Source organism: Mobula hypostoma, chromosome 13 (assembly GCF_963921235.1).
Source record: "Mobula hypostoma chromosome 13, sMobHyp1.1, whole genome shotgun sequence".
NCBI classification, from domain to species: domain Eukaryota; kingdom Metazoa; phylum Chordata; class Chondrichthyes; order Myliobatiformes; family Myliobatidae; genus Mobula; species Mobula hypostoma.
The window spans coordinates 12,034,470-12,054,394 of NC_086109.1; the positions used below are offsets into that span (position 1 = coordinate 12,034,470).

The 19,925-nt window shown below is 41.9% G+C and overlaps 1 protein-coding gene across 1 annotated transcript in view; it reads right to left on the reverse strand.

The window, feature by feature from the left end:
• The window catches only part of LOC134355855 (uncharacterized), a gene marked incomplete at its 5' end in the record, with an annotated part of 191,652 nt that overhangs the window by 168,610 nt on the left and 3,117 nt on the right, over positions 1 to 19,925 (reverse strand). Inside the window, 2 exon segments of the mRNA XM_063066359.1 lie at positions 16,368 to 16,688; positions 19,314 to 19,634. Of these exon segments, the coding sequence (XP_062922429.1) occupies positions 16,368 to 16,688; positions 19,314 to 19,634 (642 nt within the window).

The window sequence follows — 19,925 nt, forward strand, 5'->3', positions numbered from 1 at the left end:
ACGTTTGATAGCTTTGAGTAGAAAATAAAATTGTGACTGGGTTCAGTCACCTGACATAGAGAGGGAAACATTTGGCACTGATGTTTATGCAGAGATAGTTAGGGATGGACAGAGTCGGGACAGAAATCTTGTACTCTGTCCTGAGGCTGAGCAGGAGGAGAAGGAAACTGCTGTTCCTTAGGCACATCCACAAGTTGGACATTTCTCCACTCAACAAGCTTCACCCTGGGATCAGCACATCGTCGCATCCTGTGGCATCTAATGCTCTGACCCGTCCCAGAGGAAACATGGAGGAGATAGTTATTTCATTGAAGGCACAAAGTCAATCACTGAAAAACCTACCATCCTATATGTGTAGACATAAATAAACTCTCAGATCCAGTCCTTGTGTTGTAGTTCCACAGCTGTACCATCCTGTATCTCCAAAGCAAAGATCTTCCATAGTAACAGTAAATTTTCTCTGTTCCTGGTTGTCTGTGATTGACACTCGTCCCCTTTGTCTGTGTTGCTACTCGTTTCCACTAAAACTGAACTTGTTTATTCCATCTGTGGCACTGATACTTGCTGTGTGAGCATTATGTTTCTTCATAGTGACAATCGATCTTGATCACGCTTCCCACAGCTCTTTTTAAATCTCCCTCTGCCCAAAATGCACCTGAAACTGAGGGAGGCATTTTCAGATCTGAGGGGAAAGGAACACTTCATGCAAGCAAATAACTTTGAACACAATGGTAAAAATACGTCCAGGTCACTTCCAACATGTCATCCATGACACCACAGCCAATGATTTTGGTCTGAAGTGCTGTCAGTGCTGTTACTGTGTCAGCTGTGTCAGTGCTCGCTCCCCTGTGTCAGTACATTGTGGGTTCACTTCCCACTCTCCACAGTCCTGAGCAGAAACCCAAGGCTGACCATCCAGTGCAGTCCTGAGGAAATGCGGTCTTATTGAATTTTCAATTACCTCAGATCATGTCAGCCTTTGAAATGTACAGAAAGATACCAGCTATTTCACTTATGATGATCCCAGGTGTGTGTGTGTGTCTCAGATTCCAGGGAACATGAGGGTTAAGGTGGGGTTTGGTAGGACCACTTCAGGCCAATGTCCTGACTTCCTCCTCACAGACAAGTTTATAATCTGCAGAAAGAAACCCCTCATGATGTCTGTATCTGTGCCCTCTGTTTCCGATGCAGATTTTATATTTTGTACCTGTCAGGTATTTCTATGTGTAGTTAGAAGGTGGTGCAACAGAGGTAATTTCCATTTTAGTGTCTAGAAACCCAGGTGTGATTTCAATTTCTGTAAGGATACATTGTGTGTTTTAATACAGTTTCTAAATTATTTCTGGAATTAAAAAACACATATCAATCATGAGAATGATTAACTACCAGAGTGTCAAAATCCCATCTGGATCAGAAAGGCCTTTAGAGACAGAAATCTCTCATCCATACCTACCCTGGTTTACCTTTGACTCCAGATCGAGTAATGTTCTTTACTAATTACCCCACTGAAATGGCCCAGGAAAGGTACTGATTTGAAGACAACAACGTCAATTGTCACACTGATCCCTACAGAAAAAGATCAGATTCTAGCAATGGTGGACCTGATATTCCGCTTAACAGCTTCCAGGAATTTTCTCCACCTGGACATATTCTCCCCCGACCTGGTTCCACACTATCCCCCTTATCTGCTTCCACATCTCACTCACCTCCAAACTCCATCCCTCTTCCTCCCATTCCATTTCATTCTTCACCCCTCCTCAACCCCCTACCACCTAGTGGACCCAGTCCCACACCTCCCCCTCTCCTATTTACACTATCTCCCTCTCCATTCACACTTGATGCAGGGTCTCCACCCAAACCATCAACAATTTCCCTCCCCCTGACACATGCCGCTTGGCGCACTGATGTCCTTCAGGAGTGTACTCTGAACTCCAGATTTCAACATCTTTAGTGTCTACCCATATTCAGGCACTGTTCTATAATGGTGTAAGACCCCAAAACCAACACTGATTATGCAAGTATCCAGTGCTCTCTGGCACTCACAGACACAACTGCACACCCTCCCCACCCTAAGCACATTTTTATACATTTGCAGCATGAATTCCTGAATGCTCGAGCTGGCCCAATGCCATAAGGTCTCTTCACCACCTACTTTACCATCTCACTCTGTTCCAAATTTCGGGGAGTTCTGGAATTACACTCCAAGATTTGTACATTGTTCTGGATCTGCCTTGGTGAAAATTCAATTAAATCTGTTTTGGGGAACTTGCTACTGAGAAAGGAGCAAAATAAGAAATAGGTGTGATGTAGAAGGGGTTTTTCATGCAAACTCAGCATACAGTACTTCACTTCATTCCCTCTCCTCTCTGAAAACCGTGTCCGCTCTTTGAAGGAACCTTTAAAGCTCACCTTTTCGGAATTCTATTCCATCTGTCAGTGCAATTTCAAGACCTCTGATGGGATTTCACTTTGCTTTGGTTTGATGTGAGGGGAAAACCTCCTGAACGGAACTACTCATTCGCAATGGGTAAACTCGATGTCAGATCTGTTCCTAAACCAAATCAACTCCATGTTGACAGAAAGTGGTGGGTCTGAGTAGAAAGGCCCTGCACGTTCTATTTCTCATAGAATCATAGGGCACAGTAAATGGACAGATCACACTTGTCCAAAGAGGAGACATTTCTGTCTTAACTATCTCACCCCCATGGTCTCCCTGACCCTTGACCCTGTAAACCTTTGCTCAGATTCTCAGTTGCTAATTTCCCAACATCCCTGTTCACCCAGTTGGAACTTTCATGTTAGTCAAAGTGTGATCCATCCAGATTCATGCCTGGGGCAGATGAAGTCTGTGGTAAGTTTCAGTACAAGGGATACTGATTCTCACATGCTGCACATACTGGGGAAGTTATACAGAATCAGAAACAGAATCAGTTTTAAATCACCAGCATACTGTAGCAGCCCAAAACGGGAATATTCTATGATTCCCATATGATTCCCATTCTCTGTTCACAGAGTCATCGCTTATCGGTGCCATCTTGAAGTTTATCTAAAAAATGTTAATTGTTCAACCTTGACTTTATCATAAACATGAGAAAATCAGCAGACACTGGAAATCCAAAGTGGCACACAGAAAATGCTGGAGGAAATCAGCAGGTCAGGCAGCATCGATGGAAACAAATAGTTCGTTGACATTTTGGGCCAAGACCCTTCTTCAGGACTGAGAAGGAAGGGGGAATATGTCTGAATAAAAAGATGGCGAGGGGAAGGAGGCTGTCTGGAAGGTGATAGGTGAAACAAGGTCAGTGGGAAAGATCAAGGGCTGGAGAAGGAATCTGAGAGGAGTAGAGTGGACATTGGAGAAAGGGAAGGAGGAGGCATCCCAGGGGAAAGTAACAGGCAGGCGCCGAACCTCGACTATCTATACATTTCCATAGATGCTGCCAGACCTGCTAAGTTGCTCCAGCATTTTTTGCATGTTGCTTTTGATTTCATGGTAGTACAGCGGGTTGAGGTGATCTAAGTTTATATTTTCCTTAATTTTTCTTGCTGACTTTGCACTTGTGTATAAACACTTAATTTCACGTAGTGTATAAACTGATCAATGACAAAATATTTCAGAATATATGGAGAGCTTTTGTTACCCTGAGTTTGTTAAATCTGTTTTAGGGGAAAACAGTGCAGTATATTAGCTTTGAATGTATACCTGCTTGAATTCTGTACATTGTAGAGTATGTGTCGTCTCTACTGTGTCACTCCTGCTGTCATCTGCGAATGTTCACTATCAGTGAAGGACGTGGTTACAGCTTCCGCTTTCTTTACTTGTCTTACCAAATAGAATACAGAGAAGTACCAATGAATGCTACGTATTGACAGATTGTTCTGGTCCCTTCCTGCATTGCCCCATCACTTCTTTGAAAACTCGTCAACAACCATGGTTCAATATTCTGATAAAAACAAGTGCAGAGATACAAAACATCTTCAGCAAAGCATTATTGTTTCAGCAACTAGATCACTGAATGACAATAACAACTTGGTGTAGAAATGTGAGAAGACCATTTAACCACCGTGTTTAAACCTAATTCCAATCATGTGCATACCTGTTAATGCAACAGTGGATTGTAAAACCTTTTCTATTCTGTTGTTGTGAACTTATCCAATAACTGCAGCTATGTCAGGTATTGGTCAGACTGCACTTGGAATATAATGAAAAGTTTTGGGCCCCTTATCTTCGAAAGGATGTGCTGTAACTGGAGAGGTTCCGGAGGAGGTTCCCCTGGAATGAAAGGGTAAATATATGAGGAGTGTTTGATGGCTGTGGGCCTGTCCTCACTGGAATTTAGAAGAATGGCTGGGGTGGGGAGGGGTCTTTTCTCATTGAAACTTTTTGAATTGTGAAGGGCCAAAATCCAAGATGGAGAGTATATGGAGAGGATGTTTCCTATGGTGGGTGACTTGCTGACCGGACGGTGCTGATTCTGTGCAATTCATTGTCATGGACTGCTGTGAAGGCCATCATTGTGTATACTTAAAGTGAAGGTTGATAGGTTTTTGATTAGTAATTGTGTTGTCAGTTATGGGGAGAATAGGGTTGAGGGGGATAATAAATCAGCCATTAAAGAATGAGGAACAGACTCAATGGGCTGAATGGACTCAGGTTTAACAGGTCCAGATTCACAAGTGGGACCACTGCATCTGGAATTATCTCCGGCTCACCGACATCCATCAGATAACCCTGAGCTGAAGATGTAATGAGCTCCAAACAGACTCTGGTGTTACTGCTTCACATCCTCACATAGCAAGTGAAGGATATCATGTAATAATCCTTGTGAATGGGGCATTTCAGAATTCAAAATTCAAATTAAATTTATTATCAAAGTGCATATATGTCACCATATACTACACTGATTATAATGCAGTTCAGCTTCTCTCATTTTCAAGATCCTTTATTATACATTCATGGGTTACAATCACAGATCAGTACTGAGAAAAGTCACACCTGCGGTTTGCAGATTCACACCCTGATGACGAATGCAAGCTGCTATAATTTGCAGCTCGCTCATTTTATTCAGCACCCAACTTTTATTTCCATTTGTACAGTGACCGCAAATGTTCATGTTTATGTCTCTTTCTCACTCCATTTCTACAAAATCTGTTATGAAAGGTCAATGATCATGCACCTTATCAAAGTTGAAAAACTTCATGGTAAATGTATTATCAAAGTATGTGTCACCCTGAGATTCATTTTCTTGCAGGCGTTCACAGTAGAACAAAGAAATACAATAGGATCAATCAAAACTACACACAAAGACAGACAAATTACCAATCTGCAAAGGAAAGCAAACGGTGCAAATACACTCCTCTATACCATCCACAACATCGACAATCTTTGTGTCATGTGTAAACATATGAACATACAATGGACTTTTGAATCAAGTACCATTACAGAGGCTTGTTCATATGTCGAAGTGTCCATGAGTCAGATGTTCATAACCTGGGAATGAACTGCATAGTCTTTCATCCTACACATCATTCCTCAGAGCAGATCTGTTTTCTCAGCTGACACTCTTCCATTTTTAAATCAGATCCGAGGAGGGTCCCTGACCTGAAACTGGGTTCAATCAAGGATCTGGGCCGGAAATATCGAACTGTTTATTCCTTTCCATAGATGCTGCCTGATCAACTGAGTTCCTCCAGCATTTGTGTGTAGACAATCAGCATATTGGAGGAAGATTGAAAATCTGCCTGAATGCTGTCACAATAACTATTTCTCACTGAGCATTATCAAAACTAAAAGCTGATGATGGACTATAGCAAGAAGTATCCTGATGTTCTTGATCCAGTTCTCATCAGGACAATATCTCCACCCACCATAATATAATCATGAGAATTTTTGTACAAATCTAGACTTTTACAAATCTCTTCTCATGAGAAAAAACGTTCTGTGTATCCAACAAGATTGTTAAAAATCTAGATGGCATATTTTTAAGGAGAATGAGAAATATTTAAAAGGGGCAACCTCTTCATTAGAAGATTGTACAGTTATTGAACATGCTGTCAGAAGGAGTGGTTGAGGCGGGCACAACAAAAACATTTAAATGACATTTGGACAGCTCTCTGGACAGGGAAAGTTCAGTGGGATATGGGCCAAATGCAGGTGAATGTGTCTAGCTTAAATCCACATCTCTCTCAGCATGGTGGCGTTGGGATGAAGGGCTCATTTCTGTGCTGTACTGTACTCCGCTCTATTGTGCATTCGAGTTCCAGTTACAGGTCAGCATTGAGAAAAGTATTTCCTCCGATTTGCAGATTCACCTCCTGTGACTTGACCTTTGCAATTCACAACAGGGTACAACTCACACATTTTAGTGGTGTGATCAATCGAGTCGAGTAAGGTGTTCTCCAAAGGGGTTGTCTGCTTGTGAGTCCTCAGGTGGATGTAGAGGCCAATCTGGGATGCATACTATATGTTCTGGTGCACGTGGGCAAGACTAAGAGGTTCCTATGGGTAGTTGCTGGGTCTTGTGGTTGTTCGTTCCCTCCTTTTGCAGCTGCAGCTTGTTCTCTGCAGCACCACGGAGGTTACTGTCATATAATGCATCTCCCTCTTGAACAGATTTCTCCTAGTGCATCTATTGAATGCAATATCTACCCAGTTTTTAGATGTAATCCTGAATTTCTTCAGGCTGATTTCGATATTATCTTTGAAGCTGACATTCCTTCAATCGGGAGTAAAGGATCTGTTTGGGGAGATGTGAGTTAGGCATCCACATAACATGACCTATCTATCTAGTTGGTGTTCCTTTATTGTAGTGGAGATGCTGTTCATGTTAGCCTCCTCTGGTACACTGGTGTTAGTGTGTCTGTCCTTCCAGCTGATCCTCAAAACCTGTCATAAGGTTCTTTGGTGGTATTGCTCCAGGACTTTCAGCTGTCTACTGTAGGTGGTCCATGATTCAGCTCCATACAGTAATGTAGGAAGGTAGAATGCTCTATTGAACAAAAGTTTTGTTTAGACCTGTTTGTCACGTTTTTCAAAGACCCTTTTCCTTAATCTTCGATAGGCTCAGATAGCATGGCTCAGGCACAGGTTGATCTCTGAGTCAATGTCTGCTTTTGTGGAAAGAATGCTGCCAAGTTAGGGAAAGTGATCTATATTTTCAAGGGTGATATCATCAACTTTTATGGAGGGTTGGATAAATGGTGGCGGCTGGTATAGGACCTGTGTATTTTTTCATATTCAAAACAAGATTCAGGGCCCTATATGCCTTGGCAATGGCATTCAGGATGCATTGGAAGTCTTCTTCAGAGTGTGTTGTGATGGTGCTGTCTTCCACATACTGAAGCTTCATGATAGTAATGGTGCTGACATTGTTCTTGGCCTGGAACCGGTTCAGGTTGAAAAGTCTGTTGTCCATGATTGGGATTCACTGTGGCAGATCTTGGCCAATGATCTTGGCATTCAGGATGAGGTAGTAATTTGGGTGAGACATTGGCTCTGTAGCAGAAGCCTGAGAGTGGTAGTAGATGTTTGCCTCTCTGACTGGAGGCCTGTGACATGTGCTGTGCCACAGGGATTGGTGCTGGGTCCTTTGTTGTTTGTCATCTATATCAATGATTTGGATGATAATATGGCTAACTGCGTCAGCAAATTTACAGATGACACCAAGATTGGGGATGTGGTGGACAGTGAGAGATTTGCATCAGCTGGATAAATGGGCTGAAAAATGGCCGATGGAATTAAGTGCAGGCAAGTGGGAGGTTTTGCACTTCAGAAGGACCAACCAGGGTAGGTCCTACACAGTGAACGGTAGGGCACTAGGGAGTTATGGTGGAACCAAAGAATCTGGGAATACAGGACAATAATTCATTGAAGGTGGCTTCAAAGGTTGCTGGGGTCATAAGAAAGCTTTTGACACATTGGCCTTCATGAACCAAAAAAGAAACAAACTATGGAGTACAGGAGATGGGATGTTATGCTGAATTTGTATCAGACATTGATAAGGCATAATCTGGATTATTGTGTGCATCTTTGGTCACCTACCTCCAGGAAAGATATAAATAAATTTGAAAGAGTATGATGAAAATTGACACGGATGTTGCCAGCTCTGGAGATCCTGAGCTATATGGAAAAATTGAATAGGTTCAGACTTTATTCCTTGGAATGGAGAAGACTGAGAAGAAATTTGATAGAGGTATACAGAGTTATGCGGGGTAAAGTTATGTAATATGCAAACAGGCTATTTCCACTGAGGTTGGGTGGGACTACAACTAGAGGCCATAGGATATGGGTTAAAGGTGAAAAGTTTGAGATGAAAAAGAGAGAAAACCCGTTCAGCCAGAAGGTCATGAAAGTGTGGAATGAACTGCAGTGCAAGTGGTGCATGCAAGATCAATTTCGACATTTAAGAGAAGTTTCAATAGGTACATGGATGGGAGGAATATGGAGGGCTATGTTGCCAGTGCAAGTAGTTGGAAGTAGGCAACTTAAATGTCTTAGCATAGACTAGATGGGCCAAAGGGACTTTTCTATGACTCGTTGACATGGTGGAGGGGTCAGCCAACAATCTGTCCAATCATGGCCTGTGTGATATATACACATGAAGGCAATCCCGAGGTCAGACAATGACATAGACAATGAGATACCACTGTTAGATCAGGTATGCTGCCAAGATGCCTTGAATTTGTTTTTCTGGTGGAAGAGAGAGTTCGTGATGATAAGACTGTGCTCAGGACATGTGGTGAGAAGTCGTCCATTTAATTTTATTCAGGACCCGGCATTACTTTCCATTGATCAGTGTCCTTTAGACCTTTGTACAGTGTCGATAATTGTGCTGAATGTGAATAAGATTGTGGTATTTCTCTGTGTAATAATATTCCTGAATATATGAGGAAAATGTGTGCCTGTTTGAAATTAAATCTGCAGATGATGGAAATACTCAACAGGTCAGCCAGCAACTACAAGGAGAATAACAAAGCTAATATTTCAGGTCAATATTTTTCAATAAAATCATTCTGATGGGATGTCATGATCTGAAGATTACTTGATTCCCTATCCAAATAGTTTCCAACCACTGACACTTTAAGGAAAATCTAGTACCCTGAATTCCTGAGTGAAATCATGTTCTAAAGTTCCACAAAGTGGGATGAATAATGAATACTTAATCTTAGCGCAAAACTTCCGCACGGTTGGTGAAATCTGGGATCCTTCTCTCTTTCTCTTGGACCAGGCGGTGAGGATCTGATTGATCAGATCTCTATAAAAGCAAAAGTGAAATTATCAGATTGATTGACACAGGGAACCATGCAATACTGCATGATTCTATGTGCCTGTGACTTTGCACTCATTGCACTGTTACAAACACATGCTTGTGCATTGGGCAGTAAAGTGCACTTTGACTTTGATTTACATTTCATGTGGGCACCTTGCAACAGAATTCTGTCTGAAACACAGTGTCCAATATATTTTCCTGTCGAGTACAGGACTTCATTCTACACATGGGCAGAGCGTGAAAGCCTCCTTACAGTATATCATCTTCATGCAACTTTGTTTTGACAAAAGGTTAAACGTTCATATGTGAATGTTTTTTCCCTTTAAATGATCAGTATATTTGAATTAAATTGGAGTGAATGAGAATGAGAGGTATTGCACCTTGATAGAGGTGTAGTAGATGATAAGAGGCGTAAATCTAGTGCATAGCCAGAGACATTTTCCAAGGGCAGAAGTGTCTCATACGAGGGGGCATAATTTTAAGTTGATTGGAGGAACACATTGGGGAGACGTCAGAGGTAAGATTTTACGCAGAGGTTGTGGGTGCATGGAACGTCCTATCAGGTGTGGTGGTAGAGGCAGATACATTCGCAGCATTTAAGAAACTCTCAAAAAGATGCATGGATCACAGAGAAGTTGAAGCCCATATAAGAAGGAAAGGTTAGAGTAAGTTAAGAGGCCAGAACAACATCATAGACCAGATTCCATGTATTGTGCTGTAATGCTCTATGTTCTATGTTGTAATTCATGAAAACCATTCGGGAGCATCTACTGACCTGGACTTACCTTTTTATCTCTCGTGAACCATGTGACAGCGATAGTGCAGATCGCCAGCAGAGCAAAGAACAGCCAGCGTCCCACTTTCCATATCATGTAACTGAACAAAGGGGAAGAGATACAGAATCAGTGGGAGAAGAGGAAACACCTTTGTATTTCAAATATTTACCTCCTGGTTCCTCTGTGAAATCAGTGAAGTGGAGCAATAAAAGCAGCAAGGCCAGGGAAGTTCAGCTGGGAGATTAATTTTACGCTGGACTGAGGGAGGGAAGATAATCTATGATCATCATTTGGAGATACAATTGCGGAAACACATACTGTATGCTGCGACAATAGATAATGTAGATAGATTTAGAAATGGCAAGGATCGAAATAATGAGGTTGGGTAACGATGAGCCTGGGGTTAATGTAATGTCATTGCATGGTACAATGATTTATAACAGTTAGCTATACCATTGTGGTTTAGTTCCTGCCACTATTTGTAAAGAGTTTGTACATTCTCTCTGAGACTGCATGAGGTTCCTCCGGGTGCTCCGGTTTCCTCCCATATTTTCAAGACATATGGTTGATGGTTAGTCGCTTGAGGGCATGCTATGTTGGCTCTGGAAGAATAGAAACACTAACAGACTGCCCAGCACAATCTTTGCTGGTTGGATTTGATGCAAAGTGATGCATTTGTCAGGAAATGTAGATGAGGCTTGACCAAAATCAAGCAGCAGAGACAATTTTGCAGTAAATGCTACTCTACTAATAGACTGCAAAATAACAAGTCATGAGGTGCCATAAAACATGAAAGAGCGGAAAGTAAACACAACAAGCAAGCGAGGGATTGAAGGCTAGGAACAATTTGTTGAGGCCATCTGGTTTGATGAGTGAACAGGGACTGTGGATGAGAACTGGGTTAAATAGGCTGCAGGTAATGAGCCTAGAATGAGTGGCAGGTGAATTCTATTAGTTAGGTAAAGATTGGGAGGTTCCTGCATGTGCAGGCCTGACAGCATTTCAATGTATGTTTCAATGTACATGTGACAAATATAGACAAACTTGACAAAAGAGGACACAGCTCTTTGGAAGTTCGACAACGAATCCTCGCAGACAGATTTTGTATGAAAGCTGATAAGTGATCCATAACTTATTGAAGAATGGAGTTGGGGAATGAAATACACAGACAAATAAGGATAATCAAAAAAAAAATCATAAAAGTAATCGGGGCATCTCAAAAAATCTCAGTATTCCTTGGGCACCATGCAGCGTAGTGGTTACCACGATGCTATTACAGCTTGAGGTGTCAAAGGTCAATTCTGATGTCTTTTGTGAGGGATCTCTATGTCCTCCCTGTGGAATGCATGGGTTTTCCCTCGGTGCTCTGGTTTCCGCCCAGAGTCTAGGGATGTATCAGTCAGTTCGTTAATTGGTCTTTGTAAATCATCCTGTGATTAGGCTTAGGTTAAATTGGGGGTCACTGGGTGGTGCAGTTCAAAGGGCTGGAAGGACCTATTCCACACTGTATCTCAGTAAATAGAATAAAGAAATAAATACAGTGGTAGGTCTGGAGATGGGGGAAGCAAGATCAATAATGTATAAGGGGCTCACTCGTAACACAATGGCTAAAGAGACCATGAAGGGAATTTGCAAATTTGAGCATTTAGAGCAAGGGTTCCAACCTTTTTTATGTCAGGACTAATACCATTAAGGACTGGGGTCATGGACCCCAAGTTGTGAACTCCTGATTTAGAGGATAAATAACCCAGAACATGTAGGGAAGTTAAGATGAAGTGAGCTACATAAAATGCATTTTATGATGATAATAGAGAAGGAAACAAATAAGAAGAAAATCAAATATGTAAGGGAAAAGCACATAGAACATAGAATAGTACAGCGAAGTACAGGCTCTTCAGCCAAACATGTTTTATCAGCTCTTTAACCTATTCCAATATTAATCTAACCCTTCCCTCCCACATAGCCCTTCATATTTCTTACTTCATGTGCCTATCTTAAATCTTCCAAACGCACTTGTCTCTACCAGTACCCCAGCAGCACATTTCAAGCACTTGCCACTCTCTGTGTAACAGACCTTCCTCTGATAACCCATTATACTTTTCCCGAGACCTAACAGTATGTCCACTTATATTAAAGCTCAAAGTTCAATGTAAACATATACCTCAGGCTATACAACATTGAGATTCATTTTTCTTGCGGGCATAGTCAATAAATCTATAGAATAATAACCATAACAGAATCAATAAAAGACCACCAAACTTTGGTGTTCCACCAGGGTGCAGAGCACAGCAAACTGTGCAAACACATAAAGAAAGAAATAATAATAAATATATTAGCAATAACAATCAAGAATATGAGATGATGAATCCTTGAAAGTGGGAACATTGCATGCAGAAAAAACTCAAGTATCGATACTATTCAATTTACTAATGCCTCCTATCATCTTATACACCTCTATCAAGTCACCTCTTAACCTCCTTATGTCCAAAGATAAAATTCCTAGCTCACTCATCCCATCCTCATAAAACATGTTGTCTATACTAGGCAGCTTCCTGGTAAATCTCTTCTAAAGCTTTTCCATCTTTCCTATATGGAGTGATTCGAACTGAAGACAATACTTCAAGTGTGGACGAACCAGAGTTTTATAGAGCTGCAACAATTACCTCAAGCCTCTTAAATTAACTTATATGACTAATGAAAGCCAACACACAATGTTCTTTGTTAGCCACCCTATCAACCTGCATGGCAACATTCTGTTTATGTCTGGGGGCAAAGGTCTTTAGGCATACCAAGACAAGATAGGGAGGCAAACGAAAGATTCTAGGGTGACATCTTCTATTGGACTGCCTGAGCCAAATTGTCTTTTTACTTTAACATATCTCCAAGGTAACCCCATTTTAATGCTGTGTAGTCCAGAGCAATAATACTGACCTCACCCATGCCCACTCCCCAGGAACATCTTTCCTGCAGATGCAGTGACCAGCATTGTTACCTTAACCGACCATGAAATTTGCCATCAGGGTCACATCAGAGTTGGTCATGGCAAGGCAAAGCAGCATTGCTGAGATTTGACAAATACAACCGACATCAAGCCGTACATCCTCTTAGGGGTGGCAAAGGGAGGGATCTGCTCTTATTTCTCAACAAGCAAAGCAGCCTGATACAAATCCAGCACTCTCTCCATTTTGATAAGTGAGATTCTAAAATAACGCTGTCAACTTTCATGTTTAAATCAACACAAGATATTTACCTTGGAGCCTCAGGATTGAAATGTGTGAGAAAGAGCAGTGTATAGGCCTCTCCCATTATTTCAGTGTGTTTGAAGTCAATACTCTCACAGGTACAACGCCAGCAAAGAAAGGTGGGTGTACCACCCTCCTCCTGCCCCTCCCATTCCCCACCCTCCGCAAGCCAGCACCACCAATAACATCACATATCTCGTAGGGCAGTAGTGTCAATCAAAACATTGACAAATGAGAACATTGTACCTTTTGGCAGAAATGGATTGTATGTTTTTTCTTCGAGTATCATTGAAATTCATTTCTGAAGTTTCAGAATGTGAAGTCCTCGCTGAATCTGTTACAGAAGTTTCAGAATGTGAAGTCCTCATTGATTCTGTTACAGAAGTTTCAGAAATGTATCCAGATTCTGTAGAGATAAGTCATAGTCATAGTCATAGTCAAAGTCATACTTTATTGATCCCGGGGGAAATTGTTTTTTGTTACAGTTGCACCATAAATAATTAAATAGTAATAACACCATAAATAGTTGAATAGTAATATGTAGATTATCCCAGGAAATAAGTCCAGGACCAGCCTATTGGCTCAGGGTGTCTGACCCTTCAAGGGAGGAGTTGTAAAGTTTGATGGCCACAGGCAGGAATGACTTCCTATGACGCTCTGTGCTGCATCTCGGAGGAATGAGTCTCAGGCTGAATGTACTCCTGTGCCCACCCAATACATTATGTAGTGGATGGGAGACATTGTCCAAGATGGCATGCAGCTTGGACAGCATCCTCTTTTCAGACACCACCGTCAGAGAGTCCAGTTCCATCCCCACAACATCACTGGCCTTACGAATGAGTTTGTTGATTCTGTTGGTGTCTGCTACCCTCAGCCTGCTGCCCCAGCACACAACAGCAAACATGATAGCACTGTTGATAAAATCCAGTTTCAACAGCTTCCCTGTGCAAGTAGATGAGAAGATAGCTTGCAGAATAATGACAGCAGGTTGTGTGTTTGGATTTCCAGAAAGCATTTGATAAGGTCCTACACATGTCAGATTAAAAATTAGAGAACTAATATGGATAGAGAACCAGTTGGCAGACAGAATTCAGACAGCAGGAATGAAGAGCTCTGCTTTTGACTGGCAGTGAGTTTATAGAGGGAAACTGTTGTATTCAGTGTTATAAACCCAATCATCTCATTGTATATCAATAACATAGTCCAGAGGAATTAAATGCAATATATCAAGTTTGCAGAGGGCACAAAGTCAGGTGACAATGTGTACTGTGAGGAGTTTCTTAAGCTTGATTTGGACTGGTTCAGAGAATCAGCAAATGAATGGCAGATGCATCATTCTGTAGACAAATGTGAAGTGATCCACTTCAGTGTGAGCAGTCTTAGTTCAAAGATTTCTGCTTATTTTAGAGTAAAAAAACATACAAATATTCATCAATCTACAAACGTAAATAAAGAGCTGAGAAATGATGCTAAAGGGAAATCAATGCTAAAGGATGTAATGTAAAGGAATAAAAAGAAATGAAACATAGTGCTTCTGAAAAATCCATCACTTTTATCGATGAGATAAAGAAAATTTCTTAGATAGTGATTAATTAATTGATAATTAAAACAATTACATCATGTGGGTAATGTGCTAAATCTTAGCCAATGAAAAATGACAGAAGTGATAAACTATTTGTTTAGTTGCTATACCTCTTTCTGCCAGTGAGATTGCCAGTATTTGCTCTGATGGTCAGATATCTGTCACATGTTTGGAGGGTCTTGAGAGAAAGTGTTTGGTTTCTGTGACCTGCTTCAGCAAGGGAGTACTTTGGTGCTGCTGTTTGCATGGAGGCAGTGGGTGAAGCCCAGAAGTCTCAGGAAGGTGGATGTCCACACAAAGGAGCTGGAGGAACTCAGCAGGTCAGGCAACATCTCTGGGGGAAAATGCACGTGTGATGTTTCTGACTGAGATGCTTCACCAGGACTGGAAAGAATGAGGGGCGAGGATTGAATAAAAGGGTGGGGAGAGGAGGAGGAGCATAAGCTGACAGCTGATAGCTGAATCTAGGTGAGAGGAGGAAGGCAGGAAGGTGGGATGGAGCAAAAAAGAGTATGATAAATTGGGAGGTGATAGGCGGAAGAGGCAAAAGGTTAAAGAAGGAGGAATCTGTTTGGAAAGGACAGTAGACTATGGAATAGAATAAGTAGGTGGGGCACTAGAGGGAGAAAGTGTGGGCACAAGGGCAGTGGAGGGGAATGACAAGGAGTAAAAGGGCAAGATGGATAAAGGAAAACAAAAGGATTCTGATGGGACAAGATCTCATCAGATTTCACTTAATCTGATTCCCACCGGTAATAGGTGGATGAAGAGGCTGGATGTTTCGGAGTGGATGGTCAGTGGGTTCTGGGGGTGGGGGCTCAGAGCACATTTATGGGGATACAGGTGGGGGTGCGGGTTAGGAGGGACTGATTGAGATAGGCCAGGGATTGGACTGGCCTGCTTTGGAAGAACTGAATGCAGTCTGTTGAGCTCTGGGAAATGATTCCCTTTTTATGGTTTTCCGGTACTTAGCCCATGAGCAACAGGATTCTCGCTGATCTGTTATGGCTGGATTATTAGTTTTACTCTGAATGCAAACCTCTGATAGGGTGACATTCCATATGTTTCTGAGGCAGGAAAATTGTGCTGATCCTCCCAATAGAAATTGGTGTCCATCAGTGGGTCAGACCCCACACTGGGTGATTCCCTGATTCCTGTTCACTCCTCACAAGACTCTGCACTGCAGTGGTCCCTCGGGATGTGGGAGCTGTCGTAACCCTTCACAGTGAAGACACTGAGCAGATATTTATGTGGGGGCAGAAAGTAAATCCGTGGTAAATGTACCAACAGATTCCTGTAGATATAGGCGGAACATTGGACAGTGACCATGAATTGGGTGAGATGAACATGAGTTGGGTTTCCTGACTCCTGACAACTCATCGTAAGGCTCTGCCCTGTTGCTGAGCCTCAGGATATCAATGCTACCCTGAACATTCCCAGAGAAAACTTGGATCAGACATTTCAGAGGAGACATAAAATCAGTCACTGCACAACATACCGTCAGATACTTGCAGATGTACGTTAAGCATTGGATCATAACCTGATGTTGCAATTGCACAGCTGTACCATCCTGTATCTTCAGAGCGAAGATCCACCATTGTAACTGTAAATATCCTCCGTTCCGGGTTATCTGTGATTGATACTCGTCCACGCTGTCCGTGATGCCCATTTGTTTCCACTAAAACTGAACAATGACGACTCCATCCATGGCACCAATACTTTGTGTGTGAGCTGTACATTGCTTCATAGTGACAATCGATTGTGATCGCTCTTCCCACAACTCCTGTTACACTTTTCTCTGCCCACAATGCACCTGAAACTGAAGAGAACATGTTTCCGTAAATCAGAATCAGGTGTAATATGAACAGCACATGTTGTGAAATTTGTTAATTTGTGGCAGTACTACAATGCAATACAGGATAATATAGAACCAAAAACTGTCCATTGCAGTATTTATACACGAGGGCTGATTGATAAGTTCATGGCCTGGGGTAGAAGGAGATGAGCTATTAACTTCAAACTTTCCGCGTTATCAGTCAAAGAGTTGAACTGCACGTGCATGTAACGAGAGTGTCTTGGACCTCCAGGTGGTCCAGAGCAGGGGTGATTGATACGTTTGTGGCCTAAGGTAGAGGGAGATGAGTTATACAGCTCTCGTTACATGCAAGTGCAGTTCAACTCTTTGAGTGAAAATGCAGAAGGTTTGAAGTTAATAACTCATCTCCTTCTACCCTAGGCCACAAACGTATCAATCACCCCTGCTGTGGGCTACTTTCTGGAGGTCCAAGACACCGACTTCTATAAAGAAGGGATCCTATGCTCCACGACTGCTGGACTAAGTGTGTAAATGTAGGAGGGGACAATGTTGAAAAATAAATGTGCTAGGTTTTCTAAAATTGACTCCTTCTACCTTAGGCCACAAACTTATCAATCATTCCTTGTGTGTGTGTGTGTGTGTGTGTGTGTGTGTGTGTGTGTGTGTGTATGTATATATATAAAATAGTTAGATTAAATATGCAGTGAAAAAACAGAAACAAAAATATGTGACAAAGTGTTCATGGGTTCACTGTCAGTTCAGAAATCGGATGGCAGAGGGGATGTAGACCCTTGGGATATTGGAACTGTCCTGACCCTTCGCAGTGAAGACACAGAAGATATTTTAGTGGAGAACAGAAAGTAAAGCCCTGATAAATGTACCATCAGATTCTTGAAGATATAGGTGGAATATTGGACCATGACCATGAATTGGGTGAGATCAACATGAGTTGGGTTTCTTGTCTGCTGCGTATTCCTAGTAGGACTCTGCACGACTGCGGAGCCTCGGGGATATCAATGATACCTTGGCCGTTCCTAGAGAAAACTTGGATCAGACATTTCAATAGAGACATAAAGTCAATCACTGCGTTACATACCGTCAGACACTTGCAGATGTACGTTAACCATTGGGTCATAACCTGATGTTGTAATTGCACAGCTGTACCATCCTGTATCTTCAGAGCGAAGATCCTTCATTGTAACAGTAAATATCCTCCGTTCCGGGTTATCTGTGATTGATACTCGTCCACGCTGTCCGTGATGCTCGTTTGTTTCCACTAAAACTGAACAATGACGACTCCATCCATGGCACCAATACTTTGTGTGTGAGCTGTACGTTGCTTCATAGTGACAATCGATTGTGATCGTTCTTCCCACAACTCCTGTTACATTTTTCTCTGCCCACAATGCACCTGAAACTGAGGAGAACATGTTTCCGTAAATCAGAATCAGGTGTAATATCAACAGCACATGTTGTGAAATTTGTTAACTTTGTGGCAGTACTACAATGCAATACAGGATAATATCGAACAAAAAACTATCCATTGCATTAATAATATACGAGGGATGATTGATAAGTTTGTGGCCTAAGGTAGAAGGAGTCAGTTTTAGAAAACCTAGTACATTTATTTTTCAACATAGTCCCCTTCTACATGTACACACTTAGTCCAGCAGTCGTGGAGCATACGCATCCCTTCTTTGTAGAAGTGGTTCACACCAGTGGTGATTGATAAGTTTGTGGCCTGAGGTAGAAGGAGATGAATTATTAACTTCAAACATTCTGCATTTTCACTCAAAGAGTTGAACTGCACGTGCATGTAACGAGAGTGTCTTGGACCTCCAGGTGGTCCAGAGCAGGGGTGATTGATAAGTTTGTGGCCTGAGGTAGAAGAAGATGAGTTATACAGCTCTCGTTACATGCACTTGCAGTTCAACTCTTTGAGTGAAAATGCAGAAGGTTTGAAGTTAATAACCCATCTCCTTCTACCTCAGGCCACAAACATATCAATCACCCCTGCTGTGGGCCACCTTCTGGAGGTCCAAGACACCGACTTCGACAAAGAAGGGATCCATATGCTCCACAACCGCTGAACTAAGTGTGTAAATGTAGGAGGGGACTATGTTGCAAAATAAATGTGCTAAGTTTTCTACAATTGGCTCCTTCTACCTTAGGCCACAAACTTGTCAATCAACCCTTGTGTGTGTATATGTATTAAGTAGTTAGATTAAATATGCAGTGAAAAAACAGAAACAAAAATATGTGACAAAGTGTTCATGGGTTCACTGTCAGTTCAGAAATCGGATGGCAGAGGGGATGTAGACCCTCGGGATATCGGAACTGTCCTGACCCTTCGCAGTGAAGACACAGAAGATATTTTAGTGGGGAACAGAAAGTAAAGCCCTGATAAATGTACCATCAGATTCTTGAAGATATAGGCGGAACATTGGACCACGACCATGAATTGGGTGAGATCAACATGAGTTGGGTTTTTTGACTGCTGCGTATTCCTAGTAGGACTCTACACTACTGCGGAGCCTCGGGGATATCAATGATACCTTGGCCGTTCCTAGAGAAAACTTGGATCAGACATTTCAATAGAGACATAAAGTCAATCACTGCGTTACATACCGTCAGTTACTTGCAGATGTACGTTAAACATTGGGTCATAACCTGATGTTGTAATAGCACAGCTGTACCATCCTGTATCTTCAGAGCGAAGATCCTTCATTGTAACAGTAAATATCCTCCGTTCCGGGTTATCTGTGATTGATATTCGTCCACGCTGTCCATGATGCTCATTTGTTTCCACTAAAACTGAACAATGACGACTCCATCCATGGCACCAATACTTTGTGTGTGAGCTGTACGTTGCTTCATAGTGACAATCGATTGTGATCGCTCTTCCCACAACTCCTGTTACATTTTTCTCTGCCCACAATGCACCTGAAACTGAGGAGAACATGTTTCCGTAAATCAGAGTCAGGTTTAATATCAACAGCACATGTTGTGAAGTTTGTTAATTTGTGGCAGTACTACAATGCAATACAGGATAATACAGAACAAAAAAAAACTGTCCATTGCAGTATTTATATATATTGAATAGTTAGATTAAATATGCAGTGAAAAAACAGAAATAAAAATAAGTGACGAGGTGTTCTTGTGTTCAATGTCCATTCAGAAATTGGATGCAGAGGGGACGAAGCTGTTTCTGAAATTCTGAATGCATGCTTTCAGGCTTCT